Below are 22,836 nucleotides of genomic sequence, written 5' to 3' on the forward strand. Positions count from 1 at the left end.
GTGGCCTCCCTCCTTTCCAACGTTGCGCTCAAAGGGCGGGTCTTTAAAAAAGAAAGAAAGGGAAGGAAATCCCACCCCCCGCTTTCCTCTGGTACGCCCGGTGCTCTGTCAGTCATTGCCAGCAGGGGGGGTCTCAGCTACCCAATCGCCGCAAAGAACTCGTTTACGGCCCTCCCTCTGCCTTTTGTCTGAAGCGTCTCCGCGGGCGGCTACTCCTCCCAACTTTCCTCTGGTACGCCCGGTGCTCTTTCAATCATCGCCTGCGTGGACTCCAATAGCCAATCGATGCAAAGACTACGTGAAGACCCGCCCACTTTGTCCCTATGTTGTCTCGTTTGACTAACATCAGCACGCGTTTCTCTCTCCGAGGCTAAGCTGCGGTTGTTGGGTTTGGTCGCTTCCAGCGCCTTTCGCACGACTAGCGAGCCCTCTGAGGCTCTCGCAGGTTGTGTGAACGAGGCTGGGGTTCCCAAAACGAGAACAGTGGCAGGATTCTTGTAATAACCTGCAGTTTGATAACAGAAATGACTGTAAAATTACTTAAATAAAGAAATAAATAAAATTTAAAAAGATCAAGAATCTTGTGGCTTTCGAGTAATTTCGCTCGCCTCTTTTTCCCTGTCATGAGTAGGATTGTGTTTGTCGTTTGTCTCAGCTGCCATGATGATGATGTGTGGAGAGTGGGGTTATTGGTTTTTTTATTATGCATTTTTTGTTGTGATGTTTGGATGAAGGGTAGTATACAAATTTAGCAATAACATTATCATCTTGGGTTAGCCCTGGGGCTTGTGCCCCTTAGTGTTTCTAGACTCTGGAGGAAAACATGACGCAGCCTGAAATTTCTGTGGGTTGATTCAGAAGTAGATGTTCTTAGGTCCCACCCTCACCTTTTGATTGAATTGTTTTAACCGTTTTCAGTACAGTAAGTATTGTATTTGTACATTTCTGTAACCTGTCCCAGGGAGCACGCAGTGAAGGGTGGGTGAGAAATCTAAATAATAATACTAATACTAGATAACAAGCAATGTCGTGAAGCGGTGAAATAGCCATTGAGTTGGGAGGTGTAGGGTCAAATCCACCCTTAGCAATAAAACTTGGCACATGACTTTGGGCCAGTCAGTAGTTTGGGCCTTTCCTACACCATTAGGTTGTTATGAGGATAAAATAGGGAATGAAGAACTGTTATTGTGCCTTGATGCTGCTTGCTATTTCATTAGGCAGAGAGACATCACCTCGTGTAGCTGTGGTTGGGTACCATCAAAGGGCAGAAAAATGTTAGTTATATAACCGATTGTGGTTGCATTTTTACTGAAAGGAAAGTGAGGAGGTGCTTGTGGGACTTTCTGCATGAAGCGGCAAAATAATTTAGCTGGCCTGGGGTACTATGTGCTTCTGGCGGTAGAACCACCTGTTGCCCTGTCTCTTGAGCTTCTCAGAATAAATGTTACAAATAAATTGATCCCATAGCTTTCCCCCTCCATGAGAGGTCCGGAGGGCAGTAATACAATAACGGGCCTTTTCTGTGGTGGCTCCCTGTTTGTGGAATGCTCTTCCTGGGGATGCTTGCCTGGCCATAGCTGCCAAGTTTTCCCTTTTCTCGCGAGGAATCCTATTCAGCATAAGGGAAAATCCCTTAAAAAGGGGGATAACTTGGCAGCTATGTGCCTGGCACTTTCATTACATATCTTTAGGTGCCAGGCAAAACTGTTTTTCTATATTCCTTTGGCTATGGCTGAAGAAACTATGGCCTTTTAAACTGTGTGTTTCAGTGTATCTGAAGAAGTGTGCATGCACACGAAAGCTCATACCAATGAAAACTTAGTTGGTCTCTAAGGTGCTGCTGGAAGGAATTTTTTATTTTGTGTGTGTGTGGTTATTGTTTTGTTTATTATGGTATTTATTTTTGTGTTTTTATACCATAAACCGCCCTGCTATTCTCGGGTAAAGGGCGGTATATAAATTCAACAAATACACCAGTAATAAACAAGACTTCCTTTTCTCCCCCCTGTAAATTCTTCTTTTAAGTAATTTTTTATTAGTTTCCTCCCAAGGACTTCAATCAAAAGGCAGTGAAACTTCCTTCTTAACATTACGTCCTAGAATCCAGACTCTAGATGCTCAGCAATGGCTATATAGGTGTGGCTCCAATTACCTGACATTAATCCTGATGTGTTTCATAATAGCTCTTCTTACTCTGCCTTCAGCCCACACAAATCACACAGAACTGATATGGATGTAGTTTGCCTTGTAGTCGTGGCAAATGTAGCGAGGGATGTAGGCCACCTTAAGTGATAATAATAAAATCATCATTTATACCCTGCCCAAGTCCTGTTCTAGTTAGACTTTCCGCCTCACAGGCCAACCTGCCATCAACTGCCTTGTGGGAAGGCTCTTGATGGGGATTAAATACGTTGCTGCTGTTTATTGTGCATTTAAAATATGTCATTTCATGTCACTTAAAAATTATTAAAGATTTCTTCGTTTACAAAAATGTGTGCATTGTCTTTTCTTGCGTTTTCTACAGATCAGTTTCATTTGTTGCAAGACATAAGTGTTGTATGCAGCATAAGGTTGGGAAGAAAAGAAGGGGAGGGTTGGGAGGGGGTGGGTTGGGTTGGCAATGCTTCTATTTTTCTACTTAGTGTATGTGTGGGGTTTTGTGTCCGTGTCACTTGTGTGGGTTCTCTTTCTGTTCGCTTGTCGTATTTCCTTGGTGGTGAGAAAGGTTGGCCATGGCCATAGGCTGGGTTTGGTTGGTTGTCTTTGGTTGGCTGTAGTGAGGTTTGTTTTGTGTGCGAGAGGGTGGGTTTTTGGGTCAGGTTAGCCATAATGATTTGTATGCTGTTGGCGGATTCTTGTTGTATTGTTGGGACTGTGTATGTGATAACGGGGAACCATACCAGAGTGAAGGCTTCCCAGGGAAAACTGAAATAAACTTGTCAGTTTCAGTTTATGGGTTAGCTTTTCTAGTAAGGCTGTTTCCCATACTATTTGATACCATTGGTCCACGCTTACTCCTGACAGGTCTCTTCAGTGTCTGGTTATGATGTTTCTGGCTGCCGGGTTATGAGATCTTTATAATGTGAGTGGGCATTATTATCTTGGAAGATGTTTAGTAGGGCCAGTTCTGGGGTGACTTCTAATACATGCTTAGTTATTTTGCATATTTCTTGTATGACTGGTGTCCAGAAAAGTTGTGGTTTGGGAGATTAATTTAATGTTACTTATCAACTGCCTTGGTAGGACTTGTATCCTGACAGACAGCATATAAGTAATTGACGGAGGGCTGAAAATGTTGCTAGCGTATCATTAGAAAGAAGAATTAGGACAAATCAGTTCCACTACTCACAGTTTGCAACAGTGAATTATCGTTTGCGGGTTTGTCTTTCCGGGAGAAACTCAAATGCCCTATTAAGAAGCCCAGAAAACTGAAATTCTGAATAAATTTTGAATTGTGCAAATGCATCTTGTTTTGTAGAAACAAACTCAATTTGCAAACTGTATTCTGGAGTTGATATTTGTACCTTGATTCTTTAAAAAAACATTTGAAATTTGATTACTCTTAGCAATGACTGGTGCAAAAGAACCAGTAAGTAAGTAAGTAAGTAAGTAAGTAAGTAAGTAAGTAAGTAAACGTTAATAGCAAAGTATCTATGGATCAAGGGTGGTATACAAATTTAATAATATTAATAATAATTTAAAAATTGTGGAATGTGATGTCTCACAAAGCAAACAGCAGCAGCAAAGGAGGGATTTTCCTCAAAGGAAAGGATTAAATTACTGTACCCCTGCAGCATCCTGGTCATTATAATCCCCACCACTCAAGCTGATATGATTTATATAATTTTTAAGTCTGTACATTAAATGCAAAGTTGTGATCTAACTCATCCTATAGTTGGGCCCTCCTTTTTTCTGCTTGAGTCTTGCTTACGGGTTTCCCACAGGCATCTAGTTGGCCACTGCGAGAACAGGATGCTGGACTAAATGGGCCAATGGCCTGATCCAACAGGTTTTTCTTATGCTCAAAGTGTCTAAATGCTGAATAATATAGTTTTGCAGTTTTTAGAATATCCTGGATGCTCCTTATTTTGATTCCCCTTTAGTTTTGGTGTGGATTTTCACAGATGACCTCAGAAGCATTCCTTTGAGCCTCTTTTGCAGCCTTTATGCCTGGTACAAATGTGTTTAGTGCATTGGAAAATTTCTCAATTCAAAGTTTTCCCAAAACAAACAAACCCCTGCTGCCACCACATCGCTGTCTCTGTTCCTGACAGAGTAAAAAACGAGCAGTTGAAGAGCTGTGCAGACTTCTGGAACATGCATGGATAATGGCAATAGCAAGCAGTCTTTTATACTGTATTTACTATAATTAATATTTATAATTTATACCCCACCCATCTGGCTGGGTTTCCTCAGCCACTCTGGGCGGTTCCCAACAGAATATTAAAAACACGATAAAACATCAAACATTAAAAACATCAAACATTAAAAACTTCCCTAAACAGGGCTGCCTTCAGATGTCTTCTAAAAGTCAGATGTATATTTCCTTGACATCTGATAGGAGGGCGTTCCACAGGGAGGGTGCCACTACCTCTGCCTGGTTCCCTGTAACTTCACTTCTCGTAGGCAGGGAACCACCAGAAGGCCCTTGGAGCTGGACCTCAGTGTTCGGGCAGAACGATGGGGGAAGAGATGCTCCTTTTATTATGTCTTCACATTATCTATATAACAGAAACACCGGAAGTCCCAAAACGGGACAAAATGAAGGAAAAGAAACAGAGAGCTGTCTAGTCCACAGCAAAAACAAAATAAAAATCTAAACAGAAAATTCAGATCCTTGCTGCAAAAGCAAAGGAGGAGACAACATAGCTTCCTGGGACAGGGAAGTTTCTCATGCTGGGTGACACAACAAAAAAAGGCCCTGCCCAAGAGGCAACAGCAAATGCAAAAGCATCTCAGTGGCAAGCACAAAAGAGAGTAATATTGTCATGGGGCTTGTGTGGCAGGGGACAATCTGAAACCTGAAGGGGTGTGTGGCACATCAGGTGGAGTAACAGTCAAGAAACAGGAAGTGAGAGTCCCTTGCAGCTTTTCCTGGGGACAAAGGAAGAGCCGGACTGTTCTGTACTTTAAGGGTGCAGCCTGATGGATGTGGAGTGGAGCAAACAGCAAAAACTCTCCCCAAGCAGAAAACAGTCTGCACCCCTAACTTTTGGCCCTTTATTCTCTTTGCACAGAAGGAGGTTAAAATCAAAGTCTGAAATTTCAGGTCTAGCCTGGAACCCCCAGAACCTGGGTGAAAGTGGGGAGGAGAAAAGAAAACACCCATTGCCCATTGGGGCAGAAGCCCCTAACAGCCTCTTTTTGGGGGGACCGGCCAGTGCAGTGTAATGGTTAAGAGTGTCGGGACTATGACCTGGGAGACCAGGGTTCAAATCCCCGCTCGGCCACCAAGCTCACTCCTCTCAGTCTAACCTACTTCACAGGGTAGATAATGAGAAGGGGTTCCTCAGTCGGTAGAGCACGAGCCTCTTAATCGCAGGGTCGTGGGTTCGAGTCCCTCACGTTGGACTAGACTAGATGACCCTCGTGGTCCCTTCCAATTCTACAATTCTATGTGTTGTCGAGTTCCGTGGAGAAAAGGGTGAGTTATAAGCGCTTTGTTTAAGTAAAACAAAAGAATAGATGGAAAACATTGCGCGCTTCACAAACCCCTAAAGACCCCTCTTGTTCCATTTCTGCCCCCCCCCCATTTTAACCCACTCCATTCTACAGCGCAACTTTACCAGCCCTCTCTTTCGACGATGCCTGACACGCATTGCGCGGGGCGCTTCCTCTTAGCTGCCAAACATCTGGATCATCGGGGCGTTGTAGGATAGTTTTTGGGGGGGTTTTGGGGGGGAAGGGGGACCACATATGTCCATAGCTGCCAAGTTTTCCCTTTTCTCACGAGGAAGCCTATTCAGCATAAGGGAAAATCCCTTTAAAAAAGGGATAACTTGGCAGCTATGCATATGTCCCGAGCCGCAGCGCCGCTGGAGCCTCCCTTTCCACCAGGCGCACGGGAGCGCGCGATCCTGCCCCTGCTCGGCGAGGGGAGGGGAACCCGGCTGTTCCCCAGGCGCACGCCCGGCTGCCCGGGACTTCCCTGTTGTACACGAGTCACTCACCCACCCACGCTAAGATGGCTGCGAAAGGCTCGCATTTCCACCTGAAAATGGAAGAGGCGGTGGAGAGGTGCCGCGCCGATTGCCAGTGGGACACGCAGCTGGCCGTGGTGGAGCAGATGAGGACGCGGGCGGCCAGTCCCCGGCACAAGTGGGCCAAGGGGGGAGCAGCCGGCGCAGGAGCCCAACCGTCCGGTAAGTCGCCGCCGGGGATCCCGCAGCCAGCAGCTTTTCTTCCCCAGGAAATGGAAGCAGCAGTAGCAGCAGCCGCGGCGCCCGCCCGCCCGCCTGTCTTCCCTTAGCAAGGATCGAGTCGTCCTTCGGTCTCCCGGAGCAAAACCTGCCCAGACGGGAGAGTTGCAAAATCTGTGCCCCGCTTCGTTAAGTTGGTTGCGCGCAGCCAGCTCCCATAGAAAGCTGCAGGAATCAACTCCCAAGTGAAGTCATGTGAACTTTACGCACTGGTTTCGGTCTAAGCGCAACTTAGTCTGGACCCAAGACCCAAGTCCCTTCACCCACCCACACTCTCTTTTGCAAGAGCAGCTAATTCACCCGCACCCCAAACAATGCTTGAGGGTGAAGTTGTAGAGTTGGAAGGGAGGCCGTGGGTCATCTAGTCCAACCCCCTGCGATGCAGGAATCTCAGCCATAGCATCCAGTGACAGATGGCCATCCAACCTCAGCTTGAAAACCTCCAAGGAAGGAGAGTCCACAACCTCGAATAGCTCTTAACTGTCAGAAAGTTCTTCCTGATGTGTAAGCATCCGTTTTGTCATTAATCACTTCATTAAATTTATACTGAGCTGATTGATCATACCGAAAACCTCAATGCGGTGTACAAAAGAAAACAACAGGACAGGCTTCCTCAACCTCGGCCCTCCAGATATTTTGAAACTACAATTCCCAGCATTCCTGACCACTGGTCCTGCTAGCTAGGGATCATGGGAGTTGTAGGCCAAAAACATCTGGAGAGCTGAGGTTGAGGAAGCCTGCAATAGGATTATTAGTAACAACTATCAAAACTTTTTTTAAAAAAACATCCAGAAATAAAAACACACCAGCGCTCTAAATATCTGGGTGCGGTAGGTAGGCTTGTCTCAGCAAAAAATGTTTTTTATCAGGCGCATCATGAGCTTTGCCTCATGAGAGCCAATGCTTTTTTAAACACACAATACAACCCCAGTGTTTCCCCAGAAGTGTGACTGGATCTGCACTCCACAGCTGCTTGTTCCCCAACACTCCTTTTGTGTCTTGTGTGTTGCTCCCAATGATTTTTCTCACACTTTACCCCCATTGGGAATAATCAGAGGATGCTGTCTTGCTCAGGAGTGCAGCCTCAAAGGAAATCAGCTATACAATGTGCAAGTTTACACAGAAGTAAGTCCCAGGGATGTAGAATGGGGCTTACTCTCTAGTAAAGCTGCTGTCCAGGACACAGTTACCTGGAAGTAAACCCCATCATCAAACACAATGGGACTTGCAACTGAATGAGCATAGGCTACATTGCTCAGCTAATTTCTGAGGGTCAGCTATCCTAAAATAATAAACTGGACTAATTCTCTGACTTCCTCCGTGCCAATATGTCACAAACGTCGGTAAAACTTGAAAGCATGCACCACAGTTTGAGAAGGATGTTGGCAAACTGGAATGGGTGTGAAGAAGGGTGACCAAGTTGATAAAAGGTCTGGAAACGTATCTTTGTATGAGGAACAGTTCAATTCTTCAATTCTTTTCTTCAATTCTTGAACTGCCGAAGAACTGATGCTTTTGAATTATGGTGCTGGAGGAGACTCTTGAGAGTCCTATGGACTGCAAAAAGATCAAACCTATCCATTCTGAAGGAAATCAGCCCTGAGCGCTCACTGGAAGGACAGATCCTGAAGCTGAGGCTCCAATACTTTGGCCACCTCATGAGAAGAGAAGAATCCTTGGAAAAGACCCTGATGTTGGGAAAGATTGAGGGCACAAGGAGAAGGGGATGACAGGGGACGAGATGGTTGGAATGGACAGTGTTCTCGAAGCTACGAACATGAGTTTGACCAAACTGCGGGAGGCAGTGGAAGACAGGAGTGCCTGGCGTGCTATGGTCCATGGGGTCACGAAGAGTCGGACACGACTAAACGACTAAACAACAACAAACAAACAACAACAACATGAGGAACAGTTGTGGGAGTTGGTTTAGTCTGGAGAAGAGAAGACTGACAAGTGATAGGGTACCCATTTTCAAGTTCCAGAGTGATTGTCACTTGGAAGATGGTGAAGCTTGTTCCCTCCTGCTCCAGAGGGTAGGACTCAAACCAAAGGAGATTCCGACTAAATATTAGGAATAGCTTTCTGATGGCAAGAGCAGTTCAACGGTGGGATAGACTACCTTCGAAGGTGGTAAACTCTCCTTCATTGGGGGTTTCAAACAGAGGTTGGATGGCCATCTTCTCAGGAATACTTTATCTGCAGTTTCCGCATTGCATGGGTTTGCACTTGATGGCCCTTGGGGTCCTTTCCAGCTCTACAATTCTGTGATTCTATAAAAGCTTCAATTTCTCCTCATTTACCTGCCATAGCAAGGAGGCTGCAGATGACATCGGTGAGCCTGCTGGGTTATCCTCCCCTTGCGTGATTCCCCTCCATTGCACTATTGGTTTTAACTCCATTTAGCCGAGGATTCCTGGGATGGATGATACTGTTGACTTCTCAAACCATTAGAAATAAAGGTTCGGCACCCTGAAATGTGGCTTCTTGGTAGTGGCGCCAACACTGGATCACCCTCTCATCAATTGTCAAGGAGATGGGTAACTATATAACCAGTTTAGAAGACATCTGAAGGCAGCCCTATATAGGGAAGCTTTTTAATGTTGAATGTTTTATTATGTTTCATGTTGGAAGCTGCCCAGAGTGGCAACCCAGTCAGATGGGTGGGGTACAAATAATAATAATAATAATAATAATAATAATAATAATAATAATAATGAACCTTTTCTCAGTAAGTCCAGTACTCAGCCCTCTTTGGGATAAACCAGGCATACCGGTAGGCAAACTCAGCCATCCAGATGTTTTTGGCCTACAACTCCTATCATCCCTAGCTAACAGGACTAGTGGTCAGGTATGATGGGAGTTGTAGTCCCAAAACATCTGGAGGGCTGAGTTTGCCTACACCTGGGATAAACCATGACTGTTTTTAAATGAGTTTTGATAATATCTGAATCCTCTGTGAATCTCCCAGTGCAGACCAGTGTAGCATCAGTAACAACGAATGGGTGAATGTTGTATTTTAAATTGTTGTACCTCACCCTGAGAACTTAGGGTGGAGGATGAGTAATAAAGTAAATGAATAGTTAATAATAATAATAATAATAATAATAATAATAATAATATGCATGCCGAGGGCCTTCTCGGTGGTGGCGCCCGCCCTGTGGAACGCCCTCCTATCAGATGTCAAAGAGGAAAACAGCCACCAGATTTTTAGAAGACATCTGAAGGCAGCCCTGTTTAGGGAGGCTTTTAATCTTTAATCGATTATTTTATTCTTCTGTTAGAAGCCGCCCAGAGTGGCTGGGGAAACCCAGCCAGATGGGCGGGGTATAAATAATAAATTATTATTATTATTAATAATAATAATAATAATAATAATAATAATAATAATAATTCCTTCCTTTGCCAGTATCAGCCATCTTGGACTCTACCACCCACAGAATTTTTTTAAAAAAATTTATGTGGTTGCCACTCTGGGTTCCTTTGGGAGATAGGGCAGGCTCTAAGGAGACATTATTATTATTATTATTATTATTATTATTATTATTATTATTATTATTATTATTTCAGGAAGTGCAAGTGCCTCTTTCAAAGTTTAGGCCTTCCTTTTGTGTGCTGTAGGCTGTTCATCTCAGCAGGGTGGAAATTAGAGCGAGTGGGCGATGATTCATATTCTTGCATCCTGTTTTAAGCCTTGTTGAGGTAGGAAAAGAAAATATTCTGTGGTCTCTTCTGTAGCTCCAGGAAACATTGTAAGCACCATGTGTGTCTTGCTTGCATCTCGGACATAATAAACCTTAAAAGCGAAACTTTTTCGTTCTAAAAACATGGTCGCCAGGGACGGGGGGGGGGGGGAGAGAAAGAGGTTGAGTGAATTATTCGCCAGGTTCTTGCATTCCCTTTTCAGATCTCTGCCTCAGATCAGGGCTGGAGAGCCGTTTTTTTCCTCTAGAGGGGCTGCCCTGCCAAATTTTAAATTGGCCAGGCAGCCCCACCCAAGAACATATGTGTTTATCCGTCAGACAGAAGTACATTGGCACACATTTTCCTCTCATCCTCTACGGCTGGCAGCAGACCTCCGGGTAGTGTGTGTGAGAGATGAAGCCCATCCTGGACTGAGTGAGATCCTGCTGCTCAGCCACACTTGCCTCAAGAGACCCTTAGCAGGCCTGTTGCCTGGCAATGCCAGGGACGGCCCAGAAATGAGGGCGAAACATGCTGCGCAAACGTATCTCAGGGTGTGCTCGTGTGCACAGGAGTGAGTGTGTTTGTGGGGAGCGTGGCCATAGTCCCCATCTATAATTGAAGGAGCGTCTCCACCCCAATTGTTCAGCCTGGACACTGAGGTCCAGCGCTGAGGGCCTTCTGGCAATTCCCTCCCTGCGAAAAGTGAGGTTACAGGGAACCAGGCACAGGGCCTTCTCAGTGGTGGCACCCTGTGGAATGCCCTCCCACCAGATGTCAAAGCAATAAACGATTACAGTGGTACCTCGGGTTGTGGACCCAATCCGTTCGCACCCCGAAAAGTCCGCAACCCAAGCGATGCTTTTGCCTGGTGCCTCCCAGATGTTTTGGACTACAACTCCCACCAGCATGTGCTAGGCAGGGTTAATAGGAACTGGAGTCCAAAAGATCTGGGTGCCACAGTTTAAGAAGGATATTGACAAACTAGAATGTGTGCAGGAGAAGGCGACCAGGATAATAAATGGTCTGGAAACCAAGCTTTATGAGGAACAGTTAAGGGAGTTAGGTATGTTTAGCTTGAGAAAGAGGAGATTAAGAGGAGATATGATGTTGTTGTTGTTTAGTCGTTTAGTCGTATCCGACTCTTTGTGACCCCATGGACCAGAGCACGCCAGGCACCCCTGTCTTCCACTGCCTCCCGCAGTTTGGTCAAACACATGCTGGAGATATGATAAAAGGTAAAGGTAAAGGGACCCCTGACCATTAGGTCCAGTCGTGACCGACTCTGGGGTTGCGCGCTCATCTTGCATTATTGGCCGAGGGAGCCGGCGTATAGCTTCCAGGTCATGTGGCCAGCATGACAAAGCCACTTCTGGCAAACCAGAGCAGCACATGGAAACGCCGTTTACCTTCCCGCTGTAGCGGTTCCTATTTATCTACTTGCATTTTGATGTGCTTTCGAACTGCTGGGTTGGCAGGAGCTGGGACCAAGCAACGGGAGCTCACCCCGTCACAGGGATTCGAACCACCGACCTTCTGATCAGCAAGCCCTATGCTCAGTGGTTTAACCACAGCGCCACCTGGGTCACCTGGGAGATATGATAGCCAGCATTAAATATCTAAAGGACTGCCACATGGAAGAGGAAACAAGCTTGTTTTCTCCTGGTAGAACCTGTCCCAGTGGATTCAAGTGGATTCAAGAGATTCTGACTAAACGCCAGGAAGAAACTTTCTGACAGGAAGCTGTCTGGCGGTGGAACAGACTCCCACGAGAGGTGGTGGACTGTCCTTCCTTGGAAGTTTTTAAGCAGAGGTTGGATGTCCACCTGTCATGGATGCTCTAGCTGAGATCCTGGCCTCGTAGTGTGTTCAACTAGGTGACCCTCAACTCTACAATTCTGTGGTTCTGTCTGGAGGGCAGCAGGTTGAGGGAGGCTGCTGTTGACCCATCGGTATGCACTTCAAACAATGGTGAGGAGTGGAGGACTTTTCTGTGCGGCTGCATGCTCAAGTTCAGTTTAATTGCTTTGGGAGCTCGGCACACTTGCCTTTCACTAGATGGTGTCTTGTTGCCATAACCCAGAGCCCCGCAGGTGCTCCGCTGTGCATGAAACAGCTGTTCAAGTGTGCGCGCTTCCCCGCTGGGTTGAACAGAGGTGCCGTCTCTTTCGTTCCCTTTTGTACGCTTTGCATTCCTTTCCGCTGAAACGAGTGCCTCTTGCAGGCTGGAGTGCTCTGCAAGAAATCACTTTGAATCTACTCAGGTAAACGCCACTGGAGCAGAAGAACTTCTGTAAGAAAATGTATTCATTCGCTGCTCCCTCCTTCCAACTTGCGTTTATACAAACAGAAACCTTCTTATTTTTGACTGTGGCTGGGCAGCTGGCAAAATAGGGCTGGTTGCCCATGTAAGCTCAGTGACTTATCATGTCTCTAAAGCACAGATGGGAGAAACAGTAGCCCACCATATGTTGCTGGACTACAGCTCCCATCAGTCCTGACTGTTGGGCATGCTGGCTGAGGCTGATGGGAGTCGAAGTCCAACAATGCCTGGGTGACCACGGGTTCCCCTATCTTTGCACTCATTTTAGAGCAATATATTCTTTGGCTTGGTGGTACTATTCTTGCTGGAAATTAGACTATACCCAGTCTTTATTGAACATTCCTTCTGATTTGTTTGCAGGAAAGTTATGAGTATTCGTCACGATTTGCTTGCCTGGTGGTTACACCTTTCCCCTATTAAGCATTCCTTCATCCCACACTTTTTAGTGCGTTAGCCTGTCGTTTTCCTAATTGCAAAATGTTGATCCTATGCATGTTTGTTCAGAAGTAAGTTCCTCAGTGCCTTAAGTCTGAAACCAACCTATACAATTTGGCATTGGCGAGAAAATTATGCCCATTCCTTGTAGCTAAAATACGATATATTTCCAGTACAGATTTTTCAGGCCTGAAAAATCTCTGTATTCGCATTGAACACATGCAAAATGGTCATTGCCTGTGCCAAAAAAGAGCAGGGAATCGTCTGAGCTTGTTGCTTTGTAGGCGAATAACTTTTGCTCTCAGTATTTTAACTTCCTTATGTAACAAAATGTTTATATAGCAGATAACTTCTGTGTTTATCTTTGTGGCCTGCTATAGATGAGAACATGACATTGAGTGTGTGACTTTCCTTTACTCTGTCTACTCTGTCTTGCAGATGACTATGGGAACCTTTTAGTTGCCGAGGCCCTGCTGGAGCTGTGCTTGAACGAGAACCTTGCCAAAATCAAGGACGCCGTTCCATTAATGGAAAAATCCGAGCCCAAAATGAGTGACGCCAAAAAGTATTTGACGGGCATTCTAAACCGAGGGAAGTTGCCGGTAAGTGTCCTCGGCTGACATAAAACATGAGCATTTAACGTGCTGTTAATGATGCACAATTGGAAGGCTCAGATACGAAATGTTGGAACCCATCTCTCTCTCAGTCCTGCATTTCATAAAAGACTCCAGTAAATAATTCCATTTCCTTTTGCTCCACTTATGAGGGAAGAAAATCCTCCACTAGAATCTAATCCAGGCTTCCTCAATCTCGGCCCTCCAGATGTTTTGAGACTACAATTCCCATCATCGCTGACCACTGGTCCTGCTAGCTAGGGATCATGGGAGTTGTAGGCCAAAAAACATCTGGAGGGCCGAGGTTGAGGAAGCCTGATCTAATCCATTGTCCTTGCTGCAGGATTCTGTAATCTGCTTCACACATCACATTGTTACTTATTTATTGAATTTCTATATTGCCCTGTATCCAAAAAACACAGGACAGTTTGCAATGTAAAAACGCAAAAACATAACGTACAAACAATAACAATAACCTACACAGACACACAGTTTGAAAGATCTTATATGAACATCTTCACATTCTAAAATGAAACAAAATAGTGCAAACGAGGGGGTTTTCAGTGTTTGCCAAAATTTTGTTATGCTTTTGGGGGGAAATTAAAAGTATTCAGGAAAGAAACCTATTTCTTTCCACCCAGATTTCATTTAAACTATACTTAAAAACAAACACTATTTCAAAAGCTACAAATAGAAGTCAATTCATTCCTATACAGTTCATTTCACCATACATTCTTACTTAACTACATGAAACTTTTGAAATACCATATATAAGAATGTTTTGTTATCAATTAAACTCAATAAAGATGGAAAACAAGCAAACAAACACTATGCAGGGAACCAGGCAGAGGGCCTTCTCGGTGGTGGCGCCCGCCCTGTGGAACGCCCTCCCATCAGATGTCAAAGAGGAAAACAGCTACCAGATTTATAGAAGACATCTGAAGGCAGCCCTGTTTAGGGAGGCTTTTAATGTTTAATTGTTTTATTTCATTCTTCTGTTGTAAGCCGCCCAGAGTGGCTGGGGAAACCCAGCCAGATGGGCGGGGTATAAATAATAAATTATTATTATTATTATTATTATTATTATTATTATTATTATTATGCTTTAATGCAAATGCACAACATGCTGGTACATAATGCTGAGAAGTCTTCTGGCTCTGCTTCTCCCCTGCTTTTTGCTGCTGCGCCACTAGGAAACAAGTCGGAGTCTGTCTTCTTGAGACATCTAAACCTGGGCTCATGGCTTAACCTCGAGTGGCTGACCATCCCACTCTTCCACAGGGCCATTCATGCCCCACAAATTGGGGAGGGGGATATTTGGCAGCTTTGGGGAGGATGTCCAAAAACTGTTCAATTTGCATTGGGTGGGGCTATACAATTATTTAAGCTGAGATGGCAGATGAACCTTCATTGCCACCCCTCCCATTGGTGGCTGGGTTGCCCCGGCCACTCTGGGCAGCTCCCAACAAAATATTAAAAAACACAATAAAACATCAACCATAAAAAAAAATCTCCCTGATGAGGGCTGCCTTCAGATGTCTTCTAAAAGTCAAATAGTTGTTTATCTGTTTGACATCTGAAGGGAGGAGCGGGCACCACCACTCTGCCTGGTTCCCTGTAACCTCGCTTCTCGCAGTGAGGGAACCGCCAGAAAGCCCTCGGAGCTGGACCTCAGTGTCTGGGCTGAACGATGGGGGTGGGGATGCTCCTTCAGGTCTACAGGGCCGAGGCTGTTTAGGGTTTTAAAGGTCAGCAACAACACTTTGAATTGTGCTCAGAAACATACTAGGAGCCAAGGGAGAATGCATTAGGACTGGTGTTATATGATCCCAGTCACCAGTCTAGCTTCCGCATTCTGGATTGGTTGTAGTTTCCGAGTCACCTTCAAAGGTAGCTTCATGTAGAGCACATTGCAGTAGTCCAAGCGGGAGATAACCGGATCATGTACCACTCTGGTGAGACAGTGCGTGCAGGCACATAGCAAGGGAGGGGCATAGGGGGCGGGCCGCCCCTAGTTCCATACTAGCTCCACTTGCGCCTCGCCTCCTCCGCCTGAGCAGGAAGAAAAGAGCGTGCTATGGAGTGGGTTGCCGGGTGGTGGCACCAGCAAACTGCTCCATAGCGCGCTCTGCTTCAGAGCGCGCCGGCCACCTGGACGGACTGTGCATGTGCGGACATGCGCAGTCTGTCCTGGCGCACGCGTCGTGTGTCGTGACGTCACGCCGCAGAGCGATGCCCCGCCCCCAGGGGGTGCCACCCCGGACAGCCAAGCGGCACCATTCGCCGCTGAGTGTGTGGGCAGATCTATGGATATATTTCTTTCAAATGAATGAAAATGCCTTTGCTTATCACAGCTCAGCATGTACATCAAAGCTCACAAGGCTTGTGCATTGAGGCACTTGATTCTACTTGAATTCAGCCTTGGGGCTGAATGTCAACATTGCATTGTTCCAGTTGGGGGTCTGATGGATTATTGATGGAAATTGTTTCTATTTCTCCAGCCAAAAGATTTGACAGAAGCCATGCTGATCCTGGCGAAGCTCCATTATGTCGAGGGCTCTTACAGGGATGCTCTCAGCATGTATGCAAGAGCTGGCCTTGATGACATCGTGGTGGAGAAGAAGCCTCTGTATATGCTGCGGCTGCTGACAGAAGCTTTTGTAATCAAAGGTAATGGGTTGCCCACTTCTGCTGGAACTATTTGGTGATGGTGATGATTTTGTGTGTCAGGGTTACAAACAAGCATGAGATCTGAAAAGGTCAAAGGCAACTGCTGCTGCTGATACCTTACCAGTCCAGACTGGCACCATCCCCTGCTTCTTGGGGGTAGGATCCTTCTTTTCCATGCAGCCTAAAATGACGTTAGCTTTTTTTGCTGCATCACCCCACTGCTGGCTCTTTGCCTTAGCCTCTCACTTTTCTCAGTAGTGCCGAGCCAGTTACCTGAATCATATGGCTCTTCTTCCCTCTGCGTAACACTTTGCATTTGTCTTTGCTGCTTTTTCAGGCTTCAGGGTGTGTGTGTGTGGGGGGATATATCTCTTGATGCCTGTTAACCCTTTTCATTTGGTGGGAGTTGGGTGTCGCGGGAATGCCGGGGCAACCATTGCATTATTTTTCTGGAGGAACTTTGTAAAAACCCTCTTGCGATCTCCATCTTCTGTTTGCCACCAGTGCTTTTCTTTATATCAGTGTTGCTGGAATAGTTGCTATCTCTCTCTCTCTATCGATCTACTTTTCCTATTCTCCTCCTTTTCAGCATGCCTTCCAGCTTGTTAGGTGGATGGGAGCTCTGGGATGATCTGATACCTCCAACTGGTATGTAAAGCTTGAAACTGAACACGTGTGCCCTTGGAATGAACCTTGCAGTGAGTGCACCTGTGGTCAATTTGATGTGCGCCTGTTGATCTCTCTGCACGCATGATGTGTCTTGATAGTTTTGCTGATTTGTTGGCTTCTGTGCATATCTAGCAGAAGGAACCTTGCTGGATAATGACATCTGGAAAGGACAGCTTTGCGAGTGAGGCCACATCCGCAGCAGACATTTCAAGCGCCATGATGCCACTTTAAACGGTCATCACTTCCTGCAAAGAATTTTGGGAACCATAGTTTGTTAAGGGAGCTACAGTTCCCAGAGTAGTTTAACCAGTGCTTTTTTTCCGGAGGTACACAGGGTAGGCATATCCCTAAACATTTTGTGAATCTAAGTTTGGCCTCATTGAGGGGCAGAATTTCAATATGAGTAGGAAAATGAGAGCACCCCAAACATACTTTTTTTATAGAAAAACAGCACTGAGTTTAACTATCAATACCTCTCCCTACCACAATGTTTCTTGCACCATGGGTTCCTCATTGAGCTCCGGGTTGTAGGAGACAGCTGTTTGGTAGAAGTTGAAGGCCCTCAGGTTGAAAGAACTTCCCCACCTCTGCTGCATCGCCTAAAAGGCCGACAAATTCATTATGGCGTGAACTTTTTGTGGAGCAGAGTATCCTGAAGGCTCAGTTATTGCAATGCACTTCATGCTGGGCTTCCCTCGTGCCTGGGTTCAGAAGCTCAGAAGTTCAAGTTGGTGTTAAACACATATAACTCCAGTGCTCCAAAGTCTGCTCTGGCTGCCCATACGCTATCAGACCAGGTTCAAAGTTCTTGCATTCATTTAGAAGGCTCTTAACAATTTGGGTCCAGGATACCTCAAGGACTACCTAATCCCTTATATCTGTGACTGATCAAGGATGTTTTTGCACAGGCACCCCCAAACTGCGGCCCTCCAGATGTTTTGGCCTACAACTCCCATGATCCCTAGCTAACAGGACCAGTGGTCGGGGAAGATGGGAATTGTAGTCCAAAACATCTGGAGGGCCGATGTTTGGGGATGCCTGTTTTTGCAGGAGTCACTGTCAGTGGCCCTTCAGGGCTCAGGTACATGCTTGCATCCACCAGGAGCCTTGCATTCAGTATTGTAGGCCTAATTTTATGGACGCTCCCTCCCAGCCGAGGTCAGGCAGGTCTCCTCCCTGCTGAACTTCAGGCACTTGCTGAAGACTTATTCCAGCAAGCATTTAATCGATGTTTGATTTTATAACTGATTTTTTGTTATTATTTTTGAGGTTATATCCTTGTGAACCACTCTTGTAGTTGAGTGGCTTATAAATTGTTTATAAACCGAGTGTGTTGGGGATTAAGCCCCTAAGAGCACAGTTGTGTTTCCCGCTGAGCAGACAGACATGCTTAAGACTGCCAGTCATTGGTTTAACATTTTCTCTTAAGACCAGGTCAGTCAGTGTAATCTAGGATGGACAGACGTTGACCCATGGTAGCAAAGTTATTTATTAAATTTATGTACCGCCCTTCACCTGAGGATCAAAGGGCGGTTTGCAGTATACGCAGACACTGGAGTTCTTGGGCTATTTTTGTTGTTGCCTGACCTGAGTAGACCTTGTAACATCCCTTGGGGAGCTGCTGCATCCTGGCCAGAACAACAAGCAAGCAGTGTGGGGAAAGAATAACTGATCTCTAGGGAGGGACACAGGTGGTGTAAGTTGTTGTTGTGGAAGGCTCAGTTCCTTAAAACAGTCACCGGGGGGGTGGGGAATCCAGCTAATTAATTCTAGCACCCGTTAATTTAACGGGCTTCGTGATACTAGTATATATATATTTATGCAGTCCTGCGGCCAGTTTAATTGGTGATGTGGCACCTTCACCCCCCCCCTTTGGCCCAATGTGAGGCAGAATGCTCTATCTCAGGGATGAGGATCTTGTAGCCTTCCAGGTGTTATTATCTATTATACATTTAGTTGTAGCCCCATCGTTTCCCCTGATGGGGCTAAAGGCGGTTTACAGATGAAAACAAGAATTGCTCCAAACCTAGTAAAGTCAAATCATTAAAATACAATTTAAAAAAAGGTAAAAGATAAAGGACCAGTTGCGAACGACTCTGGGGTTGCGACGCTCATCTCGCTTTGCAGGCCAAGGGAGCTGGCATTTGTCCACTTCTGCAGACAGTTTTTCCGGGTCATGTGGCCAGCATGACTAAGCCGCTTCTGGTGAACCAGAGCAGCACACAGAAACACCGTTTACCTTCACGCCGGAGCAGTACCTATTTATCTACTTTTTTGGTGTGCTTTCGAACTGCTAGGTTGACAGGAGCAGGGACCGATCAATGGGAGCTCACCCTGTTGTGGAGATTCAAACCGCCGACCTCCTGATGGGCAAGCCCAAGAGGCTCAGTGGTTTAGACCACAGCGCCACGCGCATCCCCTAAATTAAATATGGATAGAATTAAAACCATACAGATTTTAAATCTGTTTAAAGCAGGTGTTGGACTCCCAACTCCCATCAGGTCCACCAGCATGTCCAATGGTCATGGATGATGGGAGTTGTAGTGCAGCAACATTTGGAGGGCCACAGCTCCGCCCACCTCCGTTCTCTCTCTCCTTCTTCTTCTTCCTCTTCCTCCTCCTTCTCTTCCTCTTCCTGAAGCCACGCAGAAGTGAGGCAAGGGAGCATCTCTTCGGATCTTTCGTCTTATATATGATTTGTTATTGGCTGCATGCATGCATGCGGCCGTTCGCCTGTTCTTTATTTGTGTATGTTGACTCAGGTAATGCTTTGCTCTTTGCCCCTCAGCAGCTTTGCATGGCGGAGAGAGCATCCTTTTCAGGAACAGGAAGAATAAAGAGAAGGGCTTTTCCCGTTCCCAACACCTCCTCTGTACATTCTGTGTACAGAATGCCCGTGTTTGGTGCAGAGGTGTGAGTGGTTGGAAGAGGCAAGAACGAGGGGCGGGTGCTGCCTTGTTTTGAATCTGACCATTGGCCCACCTTGCCCAGTAAGGTCTGCTCCAGTTCCCATCACCCCCTGCCTGCTTGGCCAATGCTCAGGGATGTATTTGTTTATTTTATTTAACAAACTTTATATACCACTAAGCTGTAAAAACAACCACCACCACCTCAAAGTGGTAAATAATAATAATAATAATAATAATAATAATAATAATAATAATAATAATGAAATGATCAGTAAAATACTGTTAAAGCAGGTACCATATATTCCGGCATATAAGACGCCTGGGCATATAAGACGACCCCCAACTTTTCCAGTATAGAGTTTGGGATATACTCGCCGTATAAGAAATACGACATGGCGTATAAGACGACCCTTAACTTTTGAGAAGATTTTCCTGGGTTAAAAAGTAGTCTTATACGCAGGAATATTCAACATTGATCAAAATAAACAATAAGCAAACACCTAGGGAGTTAGAGCGGAAATACGCGAGCTATAGTTTCAGAAATGGCAGCCAGTGGCGGTGATGAGGATAAACAAGACCTTGTGAAGGTGCAAGAGTGGGTTGCAAGGTGTGCAGGTGAGTGGATGGAGTGAAGGTGACATGACGTGATACATTAAGTGACAACTCAGGCCTGTTCATGGGCAGTTTCCATCTTGGCTTTAATAAGAACTTGTTGTTGCTCTCCTTACAGGCTTGGCGCTGGAGCGCTCGCCCAATTCCATCGCTTCCCGGGCCCGCCTCTCCGAACGTGAGGAAGAAGTCATGGTTTGCTTTGAAAGGGCCTGTGTGATGGCTCAAGTGTTTCTACAGGAACTCGAGAAGGTAAACTTTTAAGTTTTTCCTCGATATTTAGCAGGACCTGAATAGTAGCCTGAGGAGACACAGAAGCCCCCCTCAACTCTTGTTTCGTGAGATGTGTAGCATTTCTGTTTGAATTGTAATACAGTGGTTCCCAAACTCAATCCGTTCTGGAAGTCCATTTGACTTCCAAAATGTTCGCAAACCTGGGCGCGGCTTCTGGTAGGCTGATTGGCCCCGGAAACAATGCCAACAGACGAAACATACATTTGGCTTCCCAAAAACGTTCGCAAATCGGAAAACTTACTTCTGGATTTGCGACGTTCGGGAGCTGATTTGTTCGGGAGCCAAGCCGTTTGGTCCCAAGGTACCACTGTCATTATTTTTAATTTTGCATCTATACCTATGTGCTGTATTTCCACTTATAGTTATTTCTAACTGTGTTAGTTGGCAGTTACAGTGGTACCTCGACATCTGAATGCCTCGACTTCTGAAGGTTTCGACTTACAAAGTCAGTAAACCCGGAAGTATTTTCGCCGTGCACGTGTTCTGCGCATGTGCAAAGCGCAAAATCGTGCATGCGCAAAATGGACGCTTCGACATCCGAAGGTTTCGACTTACGAAGAGCGCTGCGGAACGGATCGCCTTCGTAAGTCGAGGTACCATTGTATAGCTATTTCTAAATTTGTACCTACACTTGCAAGTGAAGATCTGCATATGCAAAATTTACGTAAATCGGTATTTTCATTTTTTTCCGGTGATACATTTCCTGTGTGTGCAATGAATTATTTACATTTAAATACCTTCTTGTTTTAAATATATTTGTTCATTGTAAAGTATCTATTTTAATGCATTTTAATGATTTCTATGTGCATGTGTGGCATTATATAGTACATACTAGTTAGATGCTTCCCTCCTATGAGTCATAGAGATGTTACATGGTTAATCCAGGCCTGGGCGCATTCAGCTGAATAAGCCCACCAGCTGTGTAGTTGAGCCTGCAAAGTTCTTGGAAACCCTCCTGTTCTAGGCAGGCACCAAAAATTGGGGCTCTTGAACCCCTAGAGGAACATATTTTGTGGGTCTGCTGTTTAGCTTGATGGGTCCCAAGCTCTGCAGCAAATTGTCGGAAGTATACGGAGGTTTTCAGAGAAATGCAGGCATCTTGCCTGTGAAAACAGTGCAAAAATAGCCGAGCGAAACAACACAGATAATTTAGTGTAATTTTCAGTTTGTCTCTGCCTTGTCTCGCTTCCCAAACGTTAGCCAATTTCTCTGTCCTTTCGGGAGGAAAAATAAAGACACAGTTTTAGCCAAATGGCATCTCCTGCTCACCTGCAACAATGACGCCTCTCCCCCCCCCCTCAGAGCTTCGGCAACACTCATCCGAGAGGCATAAAGGGCACTCAAGCACCGGCGTTGGACTTTGAGCTGCCTTACTTCCTGGAAGCAGCCCTGCAGAGCGCTTACGTGGCCCATTTGAAAAGAGGGTAGGTGGCTGCAGGTTCTCTGCCATTTCGAATGACTGATGCTGAGCGTGGTTTCATGTAACAGGCTTCGGATGCTGTCCTAGGCAAAGCACAGGCAGAAAATGGTGCCAGGGCCGCTGAACCAGTGTACAGTGGATGCTCAGGTTGCGAACGTTATCCGTGCAGGAGGCACGTTCGCAACCCGCGGCATTCACAACCTGCAGCGTTCACAACCTGCAGCGCCACATGCACGGGTTGTGATTTGACGCTCCTGCGCATGCACAAAACACAATTTAGTGTTTTTGCGCATGCGCGAGCGCTGAAATAACCCGTTCCAGTACTTTCGGGTTCGGCACGGTGCGCAACCCGAAAACACGCAACCTGAAGCGTCTGTAATCCGAGGTATGACTGTAAAACATTGCTGCAAAATGGAAGCGGTGTTCAAATGAATCCCCTTGGACAGTCCTGAAATGGAAGGAGGATTTTGCCTCCCTTGCTGCCACAACGGCCAGGCAGGGTAGGCCAACCATGCAAGAGACTCAGGTAGACTGCCACTCCAATTGACTTATATTCCTTCTGAACCCAAGCAGAAGTAAGACTATTCAGAGAGCAGAGAGTATCCCATTCCCTTGACCCTTGATGGAGCTCAAGAGTCTGCTTGTCCATTAAACCTGGGCTCTGTTAAATTCCCTTTCAGACAGACAGAAACACACATGCCAACAGCCATTTCAAAGGAATTACAGTGGTATCTCTACTTACAAATTTAATGCGTTCCGAATGCACATTCGTAAGTCGAAAAAAATTGTAAGT

At 45.8% G+C, this 22,836-nt stretch overlaps 1 protein-coding gene and 1 long non-coding RNA gene across 2 annotated transcripts in view; one reads left to right on the forward strand and one right to left on the reverse strand.

The window, feature by feature from the left end:
- Positions 1 to 4,345: 4,345 nt before the first annotated feature.
- LOC148686382 (uncharacterized) lies at positions 4,346 to 5,918 on the reverse strand. Its single transcript, XR_015949161.1, has 2 exons — positions 5,787 to 5,918; positions 4,346 to 4,721 (listed from the first exon to the last, which is right to left on the reverse strand). It is a non-coding gene; the product is annotated as an uncharacterized LOC148686382 (long non-coding RNA).
- Positions 5,919 to 6,017: 99 nt separating this feature from the next.
- Positions 6,018 to 22,836, forward strand: part of TTC7A (tetratricopeptide repeat domain 7A) — a 169,859-nt gene continuing 153,040 nt past the window's right edge. Inside the window, exons 1-5 of the mRNA XM_035111163.3 lie at positions 6,018 to 6,362; positions 13,297 to 13,460; positions 15,974 to 16,142; positions 20,451 to 20,581; positions 21,926 to 22,047. Of these exons, the coding sequence (XP_034967054.2) occupies positions 6,185 to 6,362; positions 13,297 to 13,460; positions 15,974 to 16,142; positions 20,451 to 20,581; positions 21,926 to 22,047 (764 nt within the window). The 5' untranslated portion in view covers positions 6,018 to 6,184. The remainder of the gene's footprint in view (positions 6,363 to 13,296; positions 13,461 to 15,973; positions 16,143 to 20,450; positions 20,582 to 21,925; positions 22,048 to 22,836) is intronic.

Source organism: Zootoca vivipara, chromosome 3 (genome assembly GCF_965207765.1).
Source record: "Zootoca vivipara chromosome 3, rZooViv2.hap1.1, whole genome shotgun sequence".
Lineage (NCBI taxonomy): Eukaryota > Metazoa > Chordata > Lepidosauria > Squamata > Lacertidae > Zootoca > Zootoca vivipara.